The sequence below is a fragment of the Triturus cristatus genome, chromosome 2_2 (genome assembly GCF_964204655.1).
Source record: "Triturus cristatus chromosome 2_2, aTriCri1.1, whole genome shotgun sequence".
NCBI classification, from domain to species: Eukaryota; Metazoa; Chordata; class Amphibia; order Caudata; family Salamandridae; genus Triturus; species Triturus cristatus.
The window spans coordinates 968,846,042-968,867,088 of record NC_140582.1 but is presented as its reverse complement, the minus strand read 5'-3'; the positions used below and the strand labels follow the sequence as shown (position 1 = coordinate 968,867,088).

The 21,047-nt window shown below is 43.8% G+C and overlaps 1 protein-coding gene across 1 annotated transcript in view; it reads left to right on the top strand.

The window, feature by feature from the left end:
* CC2D2A (coiled-coil and C2 domain containing 2A) overlaps positions 1-19,227 on the top strand; it is a 415,347-nt gene extending 396,120 nt beyond the window's left edge. The window contains exons 35-37 of the mRNA XM_085642396.1: positions 10,809-10,867; positions 10,955-11,132; positions 12,530-19,227. Coding sequence (XP_085498522.1) covers positions 10,809-10,867; positions 10,955-11,132; positions 12,530-12,718 — 426 coding nt within the window. The 3' untranslated portion in view covers positions 12,719-19,227. The remainder of the gene's footprint in view (positions 1-10,808; positions 10,868-10,954; positions 11,133-12,529) is intronic.
* The last annotated feature ends 1,820 nt before the right edge of the window (positions 19,228-21,047 follow it).

Here is a 21,047-nt window from a genome sequence, read left to right as displayed (position 1 = left end):
GTCATGCGGATCCGTTATCGACATATGTTTACCACATTCACGACAGGGTTTAAATCCTGACTTCTTAGTCGACATTCTGCAGAAGAAGACAAAGAGAAACCAGCAGAAAACAAAGTAACCAGTATAGCTACAGAGAGACATTCCTGAAATCCGTCGACGGCGCGGAAAAAAGGGAACTGACGTCATCACGCCGACGAGGTCTTCTTATGGAGCCGGTGACGTCAGCGGAGTCACGAGCGGCCCTGAATGGTTCTTCAACAGGGAGGAGTGACCAGGTCGAAGGTGAGCAGGGGGGGAAGCATGCCCCAAATGCAGTCCTCGAGAAATTTAAGACTCTGCCTCTTGATCAAGTACGCGCTCTCTTGGAAACGGCTAGATCGGGATCACCTTATGACCCCTGCCCGGTGTCCATTGCTAAGTCAGTAGTTGAACCTCTGAGTAAAGCCCTTACTCCAGTGTTTAACTCTATGATTGAGACCGGATGTTTTCCTAGGCTTTGGAAAAAGGCATCAATCTCACCCCTCCTTAAAAAGCCCAAATTAGCCCCAGTGGAACCCTCTAACTTTCGCCCAATATCTAGGCTCCCGTTACCAGCCAAAATGGTTGAAAAGGCCCTAAATACACAACTAGGGGCCTTTCTTCTCAGATCCCAGACGCTGAATGAAACACAGTATGGTTTCCGAAGTGGCCATAGCACAGAATCGGCACTTCTGAAAACTACGGATGAGCTCAGATGTGCTGTAGATTCGAGAGGAAGGGCAGCCTTGATATTAGAAGATCTATCCGCTGCCTTTGACACGGTCCACCATCAGAGTTTGGTGGATCGGCTAAAGGCATGCGGACTTCAGGGCAAGGCCTGGAACCTTATTAAATCCTTCCTTGCTGATAGATCCCAGGTGGTTTCCATGGGTAATTTCCGTTCAAGTCCGTTCATCTTATCTTGCGGGGTCCCTCAGGGTTCTTCCCTGAGCCCGACCCTGTTCAATATTTACATGTCCTCACTGGCCCCCATTATTAAGATCTTGGGTTTTGATCTAACATCCTAAGCAGATGATACCCAAATTGTGGTATCCCTGCAGCCAGGACAGGAGGGTGGCATGGAAAACAAAATTCATGAATGCATGATGGCAGTGAGTCACTGGATGGCGTAAAACTGCCTAAAGCTGAACTCTGATAAAACAGAGGTCACAATGTTTGGAAATGCCCCAAACTTTTGGAATGCAAAATGGTGGCCAGCTAGTATGGGGAACCCCCCAGTTCCAGTTCAAAAAGTTAAAAATTTGGGAGTAATTGTGGATGACAAACTGAATTTGGGGGCCCAAATTAACTCAGTCTCTTCCTCTACGAAGTTTGTTTTGCGGACTATGAAAAAGATTCTGCCTTTCCTGCCAGCAGGAAGTCAGAAAACAGTGGTCTCTGCCTTGGTGATGTCTAGGCTCGACTATTGCAACAGTCTTTACTTAAACATTCAGGAACGTTTTCTAAACAAACTGCAGAGGCTACAAAACGCAGCTGCCAGATTGTTGACCGGGATCCCGAAATTTGCATCAATCTCCAAAGAAATTCAGAAGCTACACTGGCTTCCAGTCAGGAAGAGGATACTTTTCAAAACATTGAGTACTGTTTTTAAGGCTCTCCATGGGACCGGGCCTGACTATTTGCAAAAGCATTTAAAGTGGCATATACCTACTAGAAATCTGCGTTCATTGGGTGCATAAATGGCATTTATCCCCAAGATAAAAAAGCTCTCCTGGGGAGATCGAAGATTTGTCTTTGGACCAGCTAAGGCGTGGAACGATCTTCCGGCTCAGCTCAGAACTCTTCCAGATTTGTTGTCCATTAGAAGGGCATTAAAAACCTGGTTATTTATCCATTGAACCTGCTCATTCCACAGCCCGACTCCTTGGTAACTTAGCTAATAGGATTTGGTAACAGCGCCCGTACACCTCAGGGTAAACGTTGCGCTTTCTAAATTAATTAACATAACATAACAAAGCCATGGGAGGGGCACCTCCAACGGTCCTCGTCGGATCGCCCGACCGACGAGAAGTCGAAGAGTGATGATGCTTCTTCGACTTCTTCTTATGCTTCGACTTACCCGACCCCGAGTGCGACGGCTTTGATGATTAGACAGAATGGCGATGGCTCTGCGACCGGGACCTCAAGCGGCGCCGAGCCGACTGTCGGCATTCAAGCAGCTTTCGGGATCGCTCCCGCAAAGCCTTCGGTGTCAACAAATGACAGTCCGAGCACGACTTGAGGTTGTGGTCGTGCTCAAGGCAAAAGACGCACACGCGGTGCAGATCTGTCACCGACATCAGCTGCTTACAGGAACCGCAGGCCTTAAAACCGGGCATCCCTCGTGCACCTGCTCGGAGTCGAAGACTCTAAACAAAAAGTCGACAAAAGTCCAGAAAAACCGAAAAAAAGAAAGATGACGTTCACGACCTCCTAAATCAAGGAAAAATGGCAGCCCTCATCCTCCTGGTCCTCTCGACCACCTTCAATACCATGTCTCACCGCACCCTATGCACAAGACTCCACAATGCCGAAATCCACGATAAGGCCCTGAAATGGATCTGCTCCTTACTCACCGGCCAAACCCACAGAGACCAGCTACGGAGTGCCTTGGGGCTCCTCCCTGAGCCCCACTCTGTTCAACATCTACATGGCCCCGCTCACAGCCAGTGTCAGGAGCCACAGATTCACCATCATCTCCTACGCTGACGACACCCAGCTGATTCTCTCCCTCACCAATGAACCTACAGTCGCCAAAAACAACTTTCACGACGGGATGAAGGCTGTCACCACCTGGATGAAGAACAACTGCCTCAAGCTCAATTCAGAGAAGACAGAAGTCCTCATCATGGGCTTCACCCCCTCCACCTGGGATGACTCCTGGTGGCCCACAGCACTTGGAACCCACCCACAGAACCTTGGCATCGTCCTGGACTACTTGCTCACCATAAGATCAACGCTGTTTCATCATTCTGCTTCCACACATTACGCCTGTTCCGAAAGATATTCAAGAGGATCCCCACTGAGTCCAGAAAGATGGTCACCCATGCACTCATCAGTAGCAGAATCGACAACAGCAATGCACTCAAGGCCGGCATCACCCACAAACTCCTCAAAAAGCTGCCGAACATTCAGAACGCCTCTGCCAGACTCATCCTCAATATCCCCCGCCACAGCCACATGACCAGCCACCTGAGCGACATCCACTGACTCCCAGTCAAAAAAAAGAATCCCCTTCAAGCTCCTCACACACACCTACAAAACCCTATACGACGTGGGACCTGCATACCTCAAACACCGCCCATGAACCCACTAGATACCGCTGCTCCGCCCAACTGGCCCTGGCCACCGTCCCACGTATCTGCAAGACCACAGCCAGGGGAACATCCTTCTCCTACCTCGTAGTAAAGACCTGGAACACCCTGGCTTTCCACCTCAGGCGATCACCATCACTGCCTCAATTCAGGAAGGACCTCAAGACCTGGCTCTTTGACTGAACCATAGTGCCTTCGACGGACCAGCAGCCTCCCCCCCCGCCCCCAGCACCTTGAGACCCTTATGAGTCTGATTGATGGTTTGAGTTCCAGGGCCTCTAAGTAGCTTGAGTGTGGAAGGCCATAAAGTTCAGTACCTTACAGTTTATCTGCGCCCAAAGTTGTCCCGATATATCTGTGGATTCCATATCGAACAGGATTGAGAAAGTAGTCACTCCGCCCTTTAAGTCTTTATATGCCACCATATATTGTAAGGCTCCTCAAGGCTATATTTTCTTTATCTGCACTGCAATTTAGTTTACTCCCAATAAGTATACCGAATAAAGCTTTTCTTGCTAATGTGTATAATTATGTGAGTAACACAAAGTTGCTTATAAAATTGTAAACGGCATTTGCTGACCTAAGAGACAGCTTCACAAACCTCTAGTGGCAATAGACAAGAGAGCAGCTGGGAATACATGGATTTATACATTTAATTGTATATTGTAGTGTTGGATTGTGACTAGGAGCCACTCAACAGCGCTGGCGAGTTTTCGCACTGGCCATCCTTCCAGCCTTGGCTAGCCATAGAGCGCTTGCATCGAAGGCCAGTGTTTCCTCAAGCTACATCTGGTTGGACAGTTTGACAGTGCCCTGTCCCTCGTGGAAGTGGGCAGTTGAGTATTTGCCAAAGTAGATGGACGAGATGATAAGGCCTTAGCATGGAGCACAAAGTCATCGCTCCTAGCCTCACTAGCCACTCTGTGGCAGTGCCCTGAGTTAATTTTCTCATCAACTTAATTTCACACATTTGAATACCATCCTGTTGGTTTGCCTCGTAGCTGCAGGGATCACTGACTCTGGGTATGTCTGGTTGAGTTCCTTCTTTAGAGGGCAGCTTCAGGCTGTCATTCTTCCTCCATTTTCTGCTCTATACTTGGCTAGTGGCTGTATGATCTGATTTCACAACATGCACCTTTAATCTGTATAAAACACCTCCAGCAATTCTCATCCTACCAAGGTATGCATCTTTCCATGTGTGGCATTCACACCGAGCCTATTGTCAGGCTGGGAGTTGATCAGTTGTCTGCAGTACAAGGTCCATCGGGGATTGGATGGCAAGCCACTTGTTCATCAAGTTAAGGGCAGATAAACAGAGGTGGTGGTGGCGGCGGCAGATGGAAGATGTGGCCATTGAGATGGAATATGTAGGTTGCGGTGTATATATATATATATATATATATATATATATATATATATATATATGTATGTGTATATATATATTACCTACTGGCGGTCGCCAGTAGGTAGTTATAGTTAGGACCCTGTTTCCATAGGAAATCCGCAACATTCTATTTGGAATAACTTTGGCGCCGGTCAACGAATCCTCGCGAAATTTTCAAAACTAATGGGGCGCTACGCTCCGCTCCTACCCTGAAAGTCTCGGGGGGATTAGTCAAGCGGGGGCTGAGAAAAAAGGGGGGTCCCAAAACGCGTTTTCCCCATGCATTTTTCCATAGGACCTTTAGACACAGCTACAGCCCGAACGGCTGAACAGAATTACTTGTAATTTGGCAGAGAGGTAGTCCACAGGTCAAGGAAGTGCCTTTTGGAGGTCTGGTGTAAATCTGTTCAGTAGTTCCTGAGAAAATAGCATTTAAATCAATATATATATCTGTAAGCGCTTACCGTGCGCTTACCGTGCGCTTACGGTAAGCTTACCGTACGCGTACGCGTACGGTGCCGTGCGCGAGCGCGATTCTGATTGGTTGTTAGATCAAAGTAAACATTCGAATCGGTCGAAACCAGGAAGTATCGGCCGCCATTTTCTGTCTGTCGCACTGAAAAAAAAAGTTGCTAACATGAAAAGGGGGCAACGAAGAGAGTTGCAGACCCCCTAGCATTCGTCAGGGGGTTCACGAAGGACCAAAAAGTAAGAAAAATAAATGTAATAATTTTTTTTAAAAATCGCGGGGTGCGCGTACGGTAAGCTTACCGTACGCGTACGGTAAAAAAAAATAAAAATAAAAAATAAAAAATTAACAATCACATTTAATATATAAATCTAAGGACCCCCAAGGGAGAAAAAAACAATTGATATTTTGAAAAAAATGGCGAGGCGTGCACGGTAGGAACTGCGCAACGTGGGCGCTCGGTGCGCAAAGCGCACCGAGGGGCCACTGCGCGCGCACGGTGCGCAAAGCGCACCGTGCGCGCAAAAATTAAAAATAAATACATAACTTAGCATTTAAAAAACTGTACAAATTCACTGAAAAAACCATAGGTTTCACACATGTTATAATTAGCTGTACATTTCACTCGTAAAAAACCAATGAAATTCCACGTTATAGTTAGTGCAGGCAACTATAACTCACGCAACCGCAATCCTCTGTTGATGCTAATACTGTATCTTTAGCTATACATATATTACAAATATTTATTTTTCATAAAGACACATATGTCATCAGTGATGTAATATCTGACATCATCAGCAGAGGATTGCGGTCGCGTGAGTTATAGTTGCCTGCACTAACTATAACGTGGAATTTCATTGGTTTTTTATGAGTGAAATGTACAGCTAACTATAACATGTGTGAAACCTATGGTTTTTTCAGTGAATATATATATATATATATATATATATATATATATATATATATATATATATATGTATGTATGTATATATATATATATATATTTATATATATATACAGAAATAATTAAATTGAGTATTGAGTATTTGAGGAGGCACTTATAATAATGGTATTGAAGAGTGAGCCAACATAGGAGTTAAGGTACTTAAATATAAGCCATGGCATACATTACATTTCTTTTCAGGATATAATACTTTAGATACAATCTCAACATTGAAATATCCCTAGCAAGAAGCAAACGTGGGAAACATAGCAGCCTAACGGGAGAAGGGGGGCAGTCCTATGGCTCTCTGGAGATACCTGCAGTCCATAGTAAATATATTCTTTGATAGTCCCTTAGAAACTGGGATGAACGGGGCTTCCATATTTGTGTTGGGTTAGTGGAGCATTCCATATCCGAAACACAGATTCAGAAAAGGACCTGGTGAGAGTGCCTTTTCATTTTCTTTAAAGAGTGAATGGTTAAATGGAGTTTGGTTTTGTTTGAGGGTGACAGAGCATCCAGATGCATTCAGAGAAGGTAATTGAGACATTCAGCTTTGATCGCTAGACATGCAGTCCCGAGCGCTAGAGGCCGCTAATCTTTCACGTTGTACTTTTTCTCAACCCCTGCATACCCCTTGCCCTGTGAGCTGCTCTGCTACCTGCACAGATCATCCCTAGGCTTACGTAATCATATATCCTTGCCTGTGTAAACCACCAGTGGCGGCTGGTGACATTTGAAAGTGGTAAGGCGTAAAATTATCATGGTACTGTACTGAGGCGAGCGAGCGAGCCCTAACAACTCCTCCGAGAAAATTTTGAAAAAAGAGTGGATAAATGGAGCATTTTCAAGCAAATTTGAGGAAGCAGGAAGGTTGATAAAGCACTTGCAAAAGTATTATGACAGGATCTGTAATAACATCCTTATATCCATCAACTTTACCCCAACACAAGTACAAACACACACTCAAACTCTTTCAAGTACACACATAAAGCACGAGTCACAAACATTTGTTTAGGCTTAAAGACCTATAAACAAAAAAGTATACAGAGACCGATGCAGCTGCAAGCAGACGTGAAATACTCGATTTACTCACAAAGTGACAAACACAAAACCCGCAGCCAGACATACTGGGCCCGGTGCCACCTCATAAGCACCCCTGGTCACACCTTCCCCTTTCTGGGAGCTTCCAGGAGACGAAATCAAGGAGGAATTTAAAAAACAAATTGTTTCGGGGTTCTCATGTCCCCCTTTCATTTACATCACACAAACTGCTCTGGATGGCAAGGGAAAGGGCAATCACCATGCGCCTTACTAGGGACACATGCTTAAATCTCGGGCTCTCCGTTACCATGGGCTCCCTGTGATGCACCAGGACTACAAGACCCAAGAGTAGGCCAGTACTCAGCGCGGCATGGCTTAACACTTATAAGGTCCCTATTGGCTATGCTTGTTTAATAAGAGGTGAGCAGCCACCACCCGCAGTGCTAAATTAAGTCTTCCGGAAGGCCCAGAGAAGGGCTTTTTGCGTAATTCATCTTTCAAGTGATAAGAACATCGACCACAATTCTCTAGGAGTAAATCAGCAAAATAAAGTAATTTCGTGAGGGACTGCAAAAACACACAACACGAGCCCACAACAGCATCAGCCTGGGGTAGGAAGATGAGTTGTTGATCACATTTTACACCCAAGTTCTTTACCACTGTGGCTAGGGGATGGGGGAGGAACCACAGACTTGCCAATTCCCACTTGGCACAGACTTGCTATTTTTCTCTGTGCATACACTTGCCAATTATGTGTGCTGAAAGGGAACATATTTAATAATGCGCACCTACCGGTCTGCCTAAGTAAGCCTTAAAATTGCATTTAAAACACTGGTAAATCACAAGACACTTTGTGCTACTGAAACTAGTCTTTACATAAGATTCTTATGGATTTACTAGATAGTTCAATACACTTGAGTTCAAAATCAATTTAGGAGAAACTGGAAAGACGCAAAGTGCAAAACAAGCTTGTGCAGTAAGTAGCTTTAGCAGTAAAACTATTTTTGCAAACTGAGTGGCCATTACAATGGGAAAATGTGCTGCCTGTAACTGACAGTATGCCACCACACACCATGCTTAAGTGATATTTTTGCAAATGTTTTGATTTCATTGATTTGTTCAACATGTGAGAAAGTGTCACTCTAAGTGTGTCACACATTTGTTCGTCACTCATAAGAACCCTGAAACCTTGGGAAAGGCACTCATAGACAATCTCTAAACTTGCCAGCTATGCTTCGGGTCCATGAAAACAGGATGCAGAAAGAGCTCTGCATTCAAGAAACTATGGCGAACATCTGCAGCGGCTCAATTGGAGGATGCCGTAACCTTGTCATGGCTCAAATCATGAACATGCTCAGCAAAATCGCCGCCATCTTGATTAAGTTCAATGCTGTGTACCGTAGCGATATAGCACTCATCTAAAATACAAGAGGGAACTACTCTCATGAAACACGTGCAACTGTTTACTGGAACTGAACTGACGCACAACTATTCTACAGGCACCCCGGCCCTGTTATTACGAAAACTTCTTACCTCTTATCATCGCCATGCCAAGAGATATAATAAATTATTTAACCTTTAAAAAACATATTAATAAAGACCAGGATTTTGATCTCATATTTTCGGAGTGTGCCGACTTATTCTGGGTTAACAGGTATTAATTACCATGGCAGAAAGGAGCAAATGAGTGTTTCATCTCAGTTGGTGCAATCTGATGTCTCAAATGCTGTCTCATCTGCTCAGGGCACCAACATTCTGTGCAATGCTCCTGCCCTGCAGGATGTGACGGCACCGGTCACATCAGGGAGTAATGAAACTGACCTCCCACGGGTACTATCCGTTTGTAAAGGTTTTTTTTTTCAGCACGAGAGACATGCATTTAATGGGCACCTGCACCGCTCTGGACATATCGCCGAAATGTGTATCTCTACGTGTATGAGAATTCAGCGTGTGCATTGGCAGGAAGTAGGTGCCTGGGGAGTTGTCTGATCTCAGCCAGGGTTTTCCCTTTTTCACGTTAGACAGGGCAATAGGTAATATTTATGGACGTAATTAGAACACAGCTGCTTTTGTAGCCCGTGTCACCTGTGTCCAACAACTAAAAAATGAACGCTCAATTTGCAGGGAGCTGGCATTTATTTCACTCCATGTGTGTCTTTTCATTGAGTTCTCAATACCATTGCAGTGAATCTACATGTTGAATATCGCTTCATATAAAAAACCTATCATACGAGACATACATTTACCATACCTGCTGTGAGCTGCAGCTTACAATCAGTTTGTTATCTCTGTGACATCATAACAGCCGCAGCTCCATTCCACAGCTGCCCCATGTGCTTTGAGACCCCTTCTCACACCTCTAAAGCTTGTCTAGCAAAAGAGTTGAAGGACGGAGTGTAGAATATATAACGTAAAAAAACTTGGTCAGTAAGTATTAATGAGGGAACGTTGTTAAAGGAAAACCACAGAACATGAGTACATTTTGTGTCTTTTTGTGTAAAGCTAGGCTTAGCAGACCAGATCCGTGCGGCGCCTCTCTGCTTCTCGGCCGGGTCCCGTTGGCGCCTCTTCCGAACAGCACTGGTTGGTTGGCAACCCCTCTAAGCCAATAATGACGCTGCTCCAGCAGCGCCAGTATTGGCTTAGAGCAGGGTGACTCACCGCCCGCCTGCCCATTAGGAGACCGAGGTTTGAGCCTTTGCTCAACCCTCGCTCTCCTAATGGGCATGCGCCAGCCACAGCAGACAGTAGTGCGCATGATTAGGCACGGAGCGAAAATTCGCCTCCTTCACCCAGCATGCGCACTGCTGCCTGCTGTGCGCTCTGCGCCACCCCTGGTCTGCTGCATGTCAGTCACTCAGCAGCATGACGTCGGACCACCCTCCCCCTGGGCAGTCCGAGTTCATGCTGTCTGCTGACTGTGACTGACATGATTGCAATTCTCCCTCGACGCCGAGGGAGCTGCTGGTGCGGGTGGCTTATGGGGCAACGCCCCAGTGCCTTTAATGGACGCACCTCCACTGTAAACCACATACCTTGTTGGATATCACTGTCCTAGGCCTCCTCTCTCCGTACAACAAGGCAACTTGAGGCAATCTGGTGCCCTCTTGTGATCATCTACGGCAGTGCCATAACAGAGCCTCTAACATCTCGAAGCATTAGACTTGGCCCAACGTAAACCTTTCCACTACAATCGGAGATTGGATCACGGTTATATAAGTTAAAGTTACCCCTAGAAAATGACATCAGTAAAATAGAAAATGTATCTGGATTCTATGGAAGGCCCATGATTAAAACCCTTAGTTTATTTGTCATACTTTATAAAAGTATTAAACATTTATCAACATGCTGAGAATAGGACAGTAAATAAAATTCAAATGATGTGTAGGAATTCATGGTATTGCAAGCAGGGCCTCAAGATAAAGGAGCTAACATTACTACTATTTCTGTTTGTTGAGTGTACATTTTATGGCAGATTTATAATCCAATGATGACTGAAGTAATGAATATGTAAAAAGTGGATGGTCAGACAAGATGAAATAACTTCTTCTATACATATTGATAATAATCAGATATGCAGACATTTGTACATTGATGGGTTTTTTTAAATTTTGATTACTTTAATATTTTTGTTAGCCAGAAGAGTTAATCTATCAACGTTCAGACAAAACTGCTGCAGGAGAGCTGCAAGACAGGTGCAGTAACATGACAACGTATAAAATAAATACCTTTACATTCAGCCCGCTCCCAATAATAATCTCAGTCCCACGTTTTTTTGTTAGAATTGAAAAAGTGTTAAAAGAAAAAATCATGGGGTGGCGGCCGAGACACCCCACGCGTTGGAACAGGTTCTGCACTTCTGCACTCAGGCAGTTTTTGCCTTTGCTTGAACGAAACCAAGGAAGAGATGTGGAAGACGACCACCTGACTGGGCTCCAGAAGCAACTTGGAGATTACAGGGTGATTATTGTTTTATTTCTTTTATTTAACAGTTTTACAGTGCAGCTGCGCCTGCACTCTTAGGACATTTTCATCATGACAACAATGTAAAATCATGTAAGGAAACATTCAGAAATGAACTGAAAGTGGATTGGAAAGGAGTCATTTTGGAGGATAACCTGTGAATAAAGGAAATATTCTTAGCCTATAAACTAGTAGAGGTTATTTGAAAAACATCTGTTAGGACGAAAGGATCAATCTATCTATCAGGATTTGTAAAGAGCAACTACTTCACCTGTGAGCGTTTCAAGGCGCTGTTGGATCATGCTGCTTGTACTTATTGGTTGAACATCCAGGTCTTGAGGTCCTTCCTGAACTGCTGGAGTGATGATGAGGCTCTGAGGTGCGGGGGAGGGTGCTCCAGGCCTTAGCTGCAAGGTGGGAGAAGCAGCAGCCTCTGCTGTGTGCTCGGCTGATGCATTGGCTGTCTGCCAGGGAGAGGGATCCGGAACAAAGCTCCATGGTGGGTTGGTGAAAGTTCAGTCGTTTCTTGAGGTACGCCGGTCCTTCATTGTGGAGTGCTTGGTAAGTGTGGGTGAGCAGCTTGAACTGGCATCTCTTTGCAACTGTTAGCCAATGGAGTTTCCTGAGGTGAGGGGTGACGTGTGTCGGTCTGGGGAGGTCGAGGATGAGTCTGGCTGCTGTGTTCTGGATGGCCTGGAGTTTCCTCATGAGTTGGGCAGTGATTCCTATGTAGAGTGAGTTGCTGTATTTGAGTCTGCTGGTAACAAGAGCTTGTGCGATAGTTTGCCTGGTGTTGGGTGGGAGGCATCTGAAAAAGGATGCACAATAGAGGAACGGTGGAAGGGGCATGGGCAGCCCAAATATTCACATCAGATCAAGTGGGGAATTGTATATTAAATGAAGCTAAGGCAAATAGAGATCAGGTCAGATACAATTTGAATAAATGGTACTTCAGTCCCTTTCTATAAGGCAACAGAGTAGGTTCTGCAGAGGAAGTTTGATATACTAATTCCTACGAAAGTAAAAAAACAGTGTCAAGATTTAATGTCCTGAGTTAGGATGCCTCAAGCTGTCAAGAGTTTTTAATTCTTGAGGGTTGTTTACCATCAGATAGTGTCATTAATTGATCAGATATTGTGGATTGTTCATTTAGATGGCACGAGATTCTTGACTTAATAATGTTTTTGGCTATAGCTGTATCAGTGCCTGCTTCAGAGAACCAGCTGTCATAAAGAGGCTGCGTGTTTGTGATGATGCTAAACACCTTTGTTCGTAAATCAGGAATGTTTTCCCTGTTTTTATTCAGTTGCTGTGTGTAAGCGGTAACCTTCTGTCCACTTTTCCAAAAATGTGTTTACTGCAAATCTCTAACTATGTGTTTGTTCCTTTTCCAGTTTTCGGGATTTCCAATCCACATGGCTTTCTCGGAATTGAGCCCAATCGTGGAGGCCGTGTACAGCACAGGAGTCCACCACAGCGAGATTCCAAATGTAGAGTTTGCTTTGGCCGTGTACGTGCACCCTTATCCTAAAGGTGTTCTTTCGGTGTGGGTCTACGTCGCCTCACTTGTTCGCAACCGTTAAAACTGTATTTACGATGGGCCTTTTACAGAGCTTCAAATTAGCAGGCCTCTGCTGACAACCGCCAGGGCGGAAGACATTTTATAAATCTTAATTATGGTTTGCACTAACATGCACATATATTTTATTTTTATACGTAAGATAATGTCCTTTTGTATGAAACAATCATGCCTGAAAATGTACAGATATTTAGATGTATTTACTTTTTTAATGGGTCCAGCCAGTAGAGTGAGCAAAACAATATTTTTCACAAATAATGCAGAAGCTCTTGTGTTGAATGTATGCATTGCTACAGTGTCTCCACGCTCCCTACTTACTGGTTGTGCATCTTGCACGGATTGAGGCATAGCCAGTTGTTACAGATCTATAAAAAAATCAGAGGGGAGGCCATGAGAATGTGCGGCAGCAGCAATCTGCAACTCTTAGCTCTGTGCTCGGTTCAGTAGGGTAGCCATTTAATGCGAGTGCATGCAAGACCCTTCTCTGTCCGCGTCCTTAGTGTTTCCACCATGAGGGCCAGCCTGCTGACCTCTGGTTTCATTGCCACTTCAGAGCACCCACTCGGCTTTCAGAAGTTCACTTTTACTGTCTGTAAATTTACTTTCTATACCCAGCACCTTTGGCCTGATTGCAACCTTGACCTGAGAGCACATTTTGGCCTGATAATATATTTTGTAATGTTCGTTCGGTTTAGGTCTTTGAGAAGCAAGCTTCCTCAACATTGCAAGGAGCATACTGCCTAAAGGGGAGAGTAAATGAGATCTCTGGCTGGGCTACCTGTGTTTATCCAACACACCTCGATTTCACCAATATTAGTCGAGTCGCAGGGCGGTGAGTGACATGATCAGCTCTGCAGAGGTCAACTCTGTGCTTTTGAAAATCCTAACACTTGTACTGGTTGTAAAGTACCGACATTAGGGATATTTATTTACCTTTGTATTAGCATTTGGGTGGCCCAAAGCACTGCTTCTGTATATGTACCAATAAAGAAACCATGGGCGTAGTGCAGAACTGCGGAGCTCCACGCTGCCTGTATTAAATCTAGGCAATACTGTTGGCCCGGAACTGCTCTGAAGTGCCCAAGTCCACCATGACATGTCCTCAGAGTCTAATACCATCACTCAATCCAAAGTGATGTTACATAGTCATCCACAGACCATTCTGAAGTGAAATCCAAGCCTAATATTTGTGTCCACTTCCGTGGTCACCATGAGGCCTAAGGACGTGGTTCATCCCGCAGAGCCTTCCCAGTATAAAAGAACCACAGAAGCCCTGTTCCAATTCAATGGCACTCAAAGTTTTTATTTGCACTCGGTAACGCATGTTTCTGCCAAATATGTTAATTAATTTACATGTTTATGAGGCAAGTAGTTGTGCTAGGCCAAGGAACAAAGGAAAAGGGGGATAAATCTCAAAATCAATGTTGTTCTTGGATAATGCGAATTAATTTGTCCGTCCAGATAAGGATCAGGTTACAAGCAGTGCACGGTGAACCACAAGTGTCTAACTGACCCAACTACTGGGCTAGAAGACGGAGATGTTCTCAGGGCATCTCTACTCCTTGGAAGTCCACTAGGTTGACTTGAGCTGAGCTGCAACATTGTGAGATGACACATGGTCATGTGCAGCAAGGCAATTTGTCCAAGAATCAAACTCCAGAGTGCGTTCACGATGGAGAAGAATAATTAGCTTAGTCTATGTTAATAGTTTAGAGAGGAAAATAACTCATGAGTGAGCTTCTTTCGTTGTGAGCCTTCCAACAAATTAATCTCCCTTCAAGATGGTAGCCACACAATGGAGTACAAATGTAATAGGCAGTTTTACATTCTGTGCAGGCCTTCGTAAGTGGACGCTGAGACAAGCCAGCCTATGCATTGTTAACACTATTAATGCAACACAGTGGTTTTTCTCAGCTGTGTTTTTGTTTTGGTTGTGGGCAGCAGAAAAGTGCTGATCACCTACCATCTCTATTTTTCCTCCTGTCATCTTTAAGCTCCTCATTGTTAGTCCTGTAATCATCAAAAGGCTCAGCCTTTTTTATGTTTAGGACCAGCCTCTAGACTATTACTCACACACTTTTCTTTCTTTAGACTTTATCTGTAGAACATTCAGTAAATGCCACTCTTTGAATGTCTAGATCAGCTGTAGAATCCTTTGTTCGATTTACTCAGACTCTTTTTGAGAACATCTTTAGTTAAATTATTATTTTTTTAATTTGGAGATGTGAATCTGAACGTAGGAGTACATACAAGTTGTTCATTACAGTAATTTGTATAAAGCAGGTAAGCTCTTAGTCCCCCTTTCCTGTAAATTACTCTATACTCCTGAAATTTTCGAGGTCCTCCCTAGTGGCTATGGGATTACCAGAGTGGATAGACACTCCGGCAGCGGAGGGGGGATAGCGATTATCCATAAACACACTATCCAGTGTTCCGCCAGTCATTGTAGATAGCGAGGCAGGTCTTTTCTCTATTACGACAGCTACCAACTACATCATTAAAGGGCTTCTGGTTTATAGACCTCCTGGACCCTTTACACGGTTTGCACCTAGTTTTATTGAGCGCTTGATACAACCAGCACTACGATATGAGAAATTACTAGTGTTGGGTGACATGAATATTCATTTTGATGACTCATTCAACTCCGGGGCTCAAGCGATTCGCCAGGAATTGGCAGCCTTACAGCTGATATTAAAATCAGAACTCCCCACTCATCAGTTGGGCCACTTACTTGACCCTATTTTTGCTAATTGGGGAGCTTTAGAAATGGAGCCCCCGCTCCCGGTTTTATGGTCGGATCATTTTTTGATCTCTTTTAAGGCAAGGATGCCCTCACCGAATGTACAGGAGAAACTCGAGATCAAAATAAAACACAGGAAGTGGGCTGGTTTCTCACAAGGGAAATTTAACAGGGCCCTTTTACAGGTAGGGCTACCGGGCGGCTTAGATGTGCATTCTGCCTGTGAAGCCTTGGATAGGCGCATCATGGAGGCATTAGATAGTAATGCATCCTGGTCGTCTAAAGCCGTCAGGGAGAAGACAAAAATAGTCTCCCAGGTTTAGGGACGAACTAAGAACGGCTAAATCAGCATGTAAACGTCTGGAAAGGCGGTGGAGAAGAGACTTTTCAGCCCAGGTGAAGAGCGAATATAAAGCCAGTCTTAAGAGCTATCATGCGCTTATTAGAAAGGCTCGGGCTACCCACTACAAGGAAAGGATTGAGACAGCGGAGAACTCGGCTAAAGAGCTGTTCGTGGTTTATAAAGAGATATCCTCCCTGGCAAAAATTGCTGCGCCCAATATAGACTCAGTGGAGTCATGCAATCGGATGGCTGATTTTTTTGCGTAGAAGTTGGAAAAGATTTACTCCGCCTTCCCGGTCTCTGCACGAGTTGGGTGCTGGGTTGTTGACGAACCTGTCAACATTATGGAGACAGAACGCCTTGCTAAATTTAACGTTCCCCTACCCAATACCCTTAATAAGATAGCTATCAGCTTTGTCAGGCTCACCCAGAGATCCTGCTTCCCAGAAGGTGCTAAGAGGGAGTATTGAGATTCTCGAGCCCTGCATAAGACACCTTTTGGAGCTCTCTTTCATCTCAGGAATAGTTCCTAAAAAATGGAAAGAGGCGGTTGTTCTCCCATTAAAAAAAGAAGCCCCATGTTAGTATGGACCAATTAGATAATCTGCGCCCTATCTCACTGCTACCATACTTTGCTAAAGTTGCTGAGAAGGTAGTAAATATCCAACTGACGGCCCCCATCAGCAAACACAACTTACTTCATCCTACCCAGTCTGGGTTTCTGGCTTTTTACTCTACCGAATCGGCTCTGCTTCTTTCTATGGAGATAATTCGGAAATATGTAGATGAGGGACAGACGGAGGCCTTAATCTTATTAGATCTAAGTGCCGCTTTCGACACTGTTGCTCATCATATTCTGCTACAGTGTCTTAGAAAGGGAGGGGTGGCAGGTAGCGCCTTGAAATGGATGGAATCTTTTTTGTATGAGCGCAGTTTCCAGGTGGCGCAGGGATCCCACTATTCTAAAAACATCAAGTTGAAACAGGGGGTGCCACAGGGGTCCACCCTTAGTCTGACCCTGTTTAATCTCTACGTCACTCCTTTGGCGGAGATTACTGAAAAATTCAGGGTCAATGTCGTATCTTATGCGGACGATATGTAACTGGTGGTGTCCCTTACACAGGCACAAGAGAAGGCAGCATTCAATTTTGTGACCTGCCTTCAAGAACTGGCGTCTTGGATGGCGAATAAGACCGAGGTACTTGTGATAGGGAAAGCACCATCAGTATGGTCGTCGGCATGGTGGCCACAGACACTGGGACCCACCCCCACGCCTTGTGAACAGGTTAAGAACTTAGGGGTATGGCTGGACACCAAGCTCTCATTTGAGCATCATAGCAGGCGAGTGGCAGGCACATGTTTTGGAGTACTGCTAGGTCTCCGGAAAACTCTAGATGTGCTGCCTACGGCAGCCAGGAAAACCTTGGTTCATGCCCTGGTGACATCGCGTCTGGATTATGGGAACGTACTGTACCAGGGAGCGAATGTTAAATGCATACAGAGACTCCAACGTATCCAGAACGCAACAGCACGCCTAGTCTTGATGCTACCAAAGAGAGCCTCTTCTAAGAGGGCCTTAGCCTCCCTTCATTGGCTTCCGATCAGGGAGAGAATTCTGTTCAAGGCTCTATGTGTTAGCCATCGGATCATACATAGGAAGGGCCCCACCTACCTGCATGACTTATTAACTCCCTATTCCCCGACCCGTCAATTAAGATCTAGTGGGACGGGGAAGGTGAGTATCCCTACCATCAGGAGAGCAAGGATGGGTGGACGCTCCTTTCTCTATCTGGCAGCTCAGCAGTGGAACAAACTCCCTCAGGGCCTCCGGATGGAGGTCTCGGAGACTATTTTCCATAAAGAGCTGAAAACTCACCTTTTTCCCTATGTTTAGCTTCTCCCCACTACTGTCCAGCTTTGAGGGTCCCCTTTGAGATGTGCGTTTCAGAATGTACCGCAGCGCGGGGACACACTAGCCTAGTGTAACCATGCGCTTTACAAATGTGACTATTATTAGTATTATTATTATCTTGGGAACATGCAAAGGCTGAGGTATGTGAAGTTAGTAGCCATGGTAATAGTAAAGAGAAAGGGATCATCAACTCTGTCATGACCATAGCGCCCCCCTTGAAAATGCTGTGTTGCTGTGCATTAATACTGCCCCCCTCACCCATTTATGACTGCATGTCTTTTGAATGTGGAAGAAAGGAACAAAGACCTAGGGGATCGATTCTCAAAGATGTGGTAATACTCCAGTACCTTTTGGCTAGGTTCAGACTATAGAAATACCCCATACTTACATTTCTCCCACCAAAGCATCATTAACACGTGGAAAAAGTCCTAATACATGCATGTGCAGCTCAGTAAATCACAAAGTCCGAAGCATCTGAGTTGTGCATTTGTTGGCATCACCAATTTTCACAGATCATGTGCAGCATAAGCTTAAGTTTGCTTTTTAACATTCCTATTTGAAGTGTACATGAATGTATTTCCTGGGCAGTTTTAATATAGAGGTAAGGGATGCAAGATGCATAATACTAGAACATGCAAGGTGCTAACTATGCCGGCACATTTGTAAGTTAATTTTTCACACTTACCTGCCTATCATATCCATAATGTTTCAGATATACGTTCTGCTGAAAGCGTGGGAAATGTATAGTTTTTCTCGTGTTTACAGAGTGTGTGCAAAAAGTAAGAACATCTGAGGAAAAGTTGTTATAAATGAAGAAAAAATAACCAGACATATTTGGAAGTTAGCAAATATCCTAATCTTAATTATGAATGCCCAATTGAGTGCATAGACTGCACATGTAGGGTTAGGAAAACAGATGTATCCTACCTTGGTGTGTACACATTCCTTGGGCATGTGATTGTAGGTTTTGCAAAAGAGGGAAGCGAAGCACAAGCGATTGTTACACATCCCGACATTCTTCGTCCTTGTGATACAAGTCATTATTTACTGTGATGAAAACGTCTATTTTCATGGGTAGTCTGCATGGAAATCGCATGCATTTATACTGCCCAGAAAATCAATTTTAACTGAAGGAAAAATAGGGCCCGTTTTGAGAAATCTTTCCAAATGACCAGTGCTTTTATAATGAGATATGTATACAAGGTCAAATTAGAATACATTGTATGTAATAAATCTAAAGCAATATATTTATTGAAATTTATTTTTGTAAGTTGATATTAAATAAACATAAATACATTGCTGACGTGAGATGATATTTAGCCTAAATGCTTTGTATACTCTAAAAATCGTTTTATAAATGGTTATGATAAACATTTTTCTCAACACTTCTAGTACCCTATAAGAGGATTGAAAAGATCTGCTGAGAAACATGTGATAATAAATCTAAATCAATATATTTATTGTAATTTATTTTTGTAATTTGATATTAAATAAATATAAATAAATTGCTGACGTGTAATATTGTGCCTAAATGCTTTTTAAACTGTAAAAATAAATGGTTTTATAAATTGTTATGATAAAACAAATTCTCAACACTTGTACTCTGTGAGAGGATTGTAAAGATGTGCTGAGAAACATAAGACATGCATTCCTGTAAATTGGTTCCTTGGTGTGTATGGACTTCCAGAATTCTTCACAGTACATACAATAGTGCTCATAGAGTGTCTAAGTTTGGAACCTGCACTAAATTGTACATCTGAACATTTACACATAGCGTAAAAGTTTAATATCTTGTTTACATGAGCCAGTTTCCAGATCCAGGTGAGCACACATTACTTGAGAAAACACTTCAGAGAAGACCCATTTTTTTCCACAGAAAGTAAAGTAATAGCCCATCCAACACCGGCCACAGGAATTATCAATCAGCCTTCAAATAAAAAGTATGAAATATAAATAACCTCATGAAAATTCACTCCTCTTAATTTCCAAACACCTTTATTCACCCTTCTCTCAAATACCTACTGCACAGTTCTAGATGTTCTGCAAAACCCCAACTGACTGGATACTGCATACCTGATCATCAGTAAAGTATGTGATCTTTTAATCCTCTCTACAACATGGCTCGATGAAGCCTCGCAACCAATGTTAGAACCTCAGGATTGCATAATCATCCGTAAAGGGAAGAATGGAGAAACATAGAGATGGGTGACAATTGCCTCCATAAACTATTTAGTGAAAAAGTCGGAAATAATTTTGCCCACATTTCCAGCACCTCTCCACCGAAGCTGTAACATCTGAGTATCTTTCTACCTAATTCCACCTCATTTACTATCCACTAGGGGTCAATCAATCCCTTGTAAACCAGGTTTATGAGCTTATACAAGAGAAATAAATATCCTCTAAGTAATTGTAACTTAAGATCTAGCTATCATTGGTAAAGCCTTTAGGTCTGGCCTTCTTTAACCCCTTCAGTGCCACGCCCTTTCCCCCTCCTGTGCCGGGCGTTGCACTAGTGGGTGGGGTTCATGACGAGATAGTCTCGTCATGGGCACAGCGCAACCGTGCTCCATGACGAGACTATCTCGTCATGGGCACTGAAGGGGTTAAACGGAAGTGCATTGATTTCAGCCAGTTTACATAACTTCTCTCATAGCCCTTTATTTTGGTCCCGCTAAGCCCTAAAACAGCAGAATCAAGGTTAAAGCAGCAGAGATCTTCGACTGCGTGGGCTGAAGTTCTTTAAAAAATCTTTACCAGTATCACAAGATAAAGGGAGTGAGGAGGCAAGAAAAGCTCTAGGCACATATCTTCGAAACTTCCATTTTGCATTTCCTAAATAGCAAATCCTAATAAATCGCTATTTAGGAAACGCAAAAAGGAATTTACTAAAATAGAGATTTCCTAATAGCGATTCCTACAGACTTGCAATCGATATCAGGAAATCGCTATTTAGGAAATGCAAACCCAATCGTTCCTACGGGCCTAAGGCCCAAAGGTATGAATGGTTTTGCATTTCCCAATTTACGATTTCCTAATAGGAAATCGCAAACTGGGAAATGCAAAAGCATTTTATACCTATGGTCCTTAGGCCTCCCTTAAACAAAGGGTAAACAAATGGTGTTTGTATAGGGCTCTCAAATGCCCTTGTGGCAACTGGGCGCTCTGTGGCATGGGTAAAAATGCATTTTAGGGGCATTTTTACAACTTGCACCTGGTTACCATTGGATTGGATCCGATGGAAATAGCATTTCCTCAATGCCCATTTTGCATTTAGGAAATGCTGTGTACATGGAGTTAGGAAATAGCAAATTGGAAATCCCTATTTGCGATTTCCTATT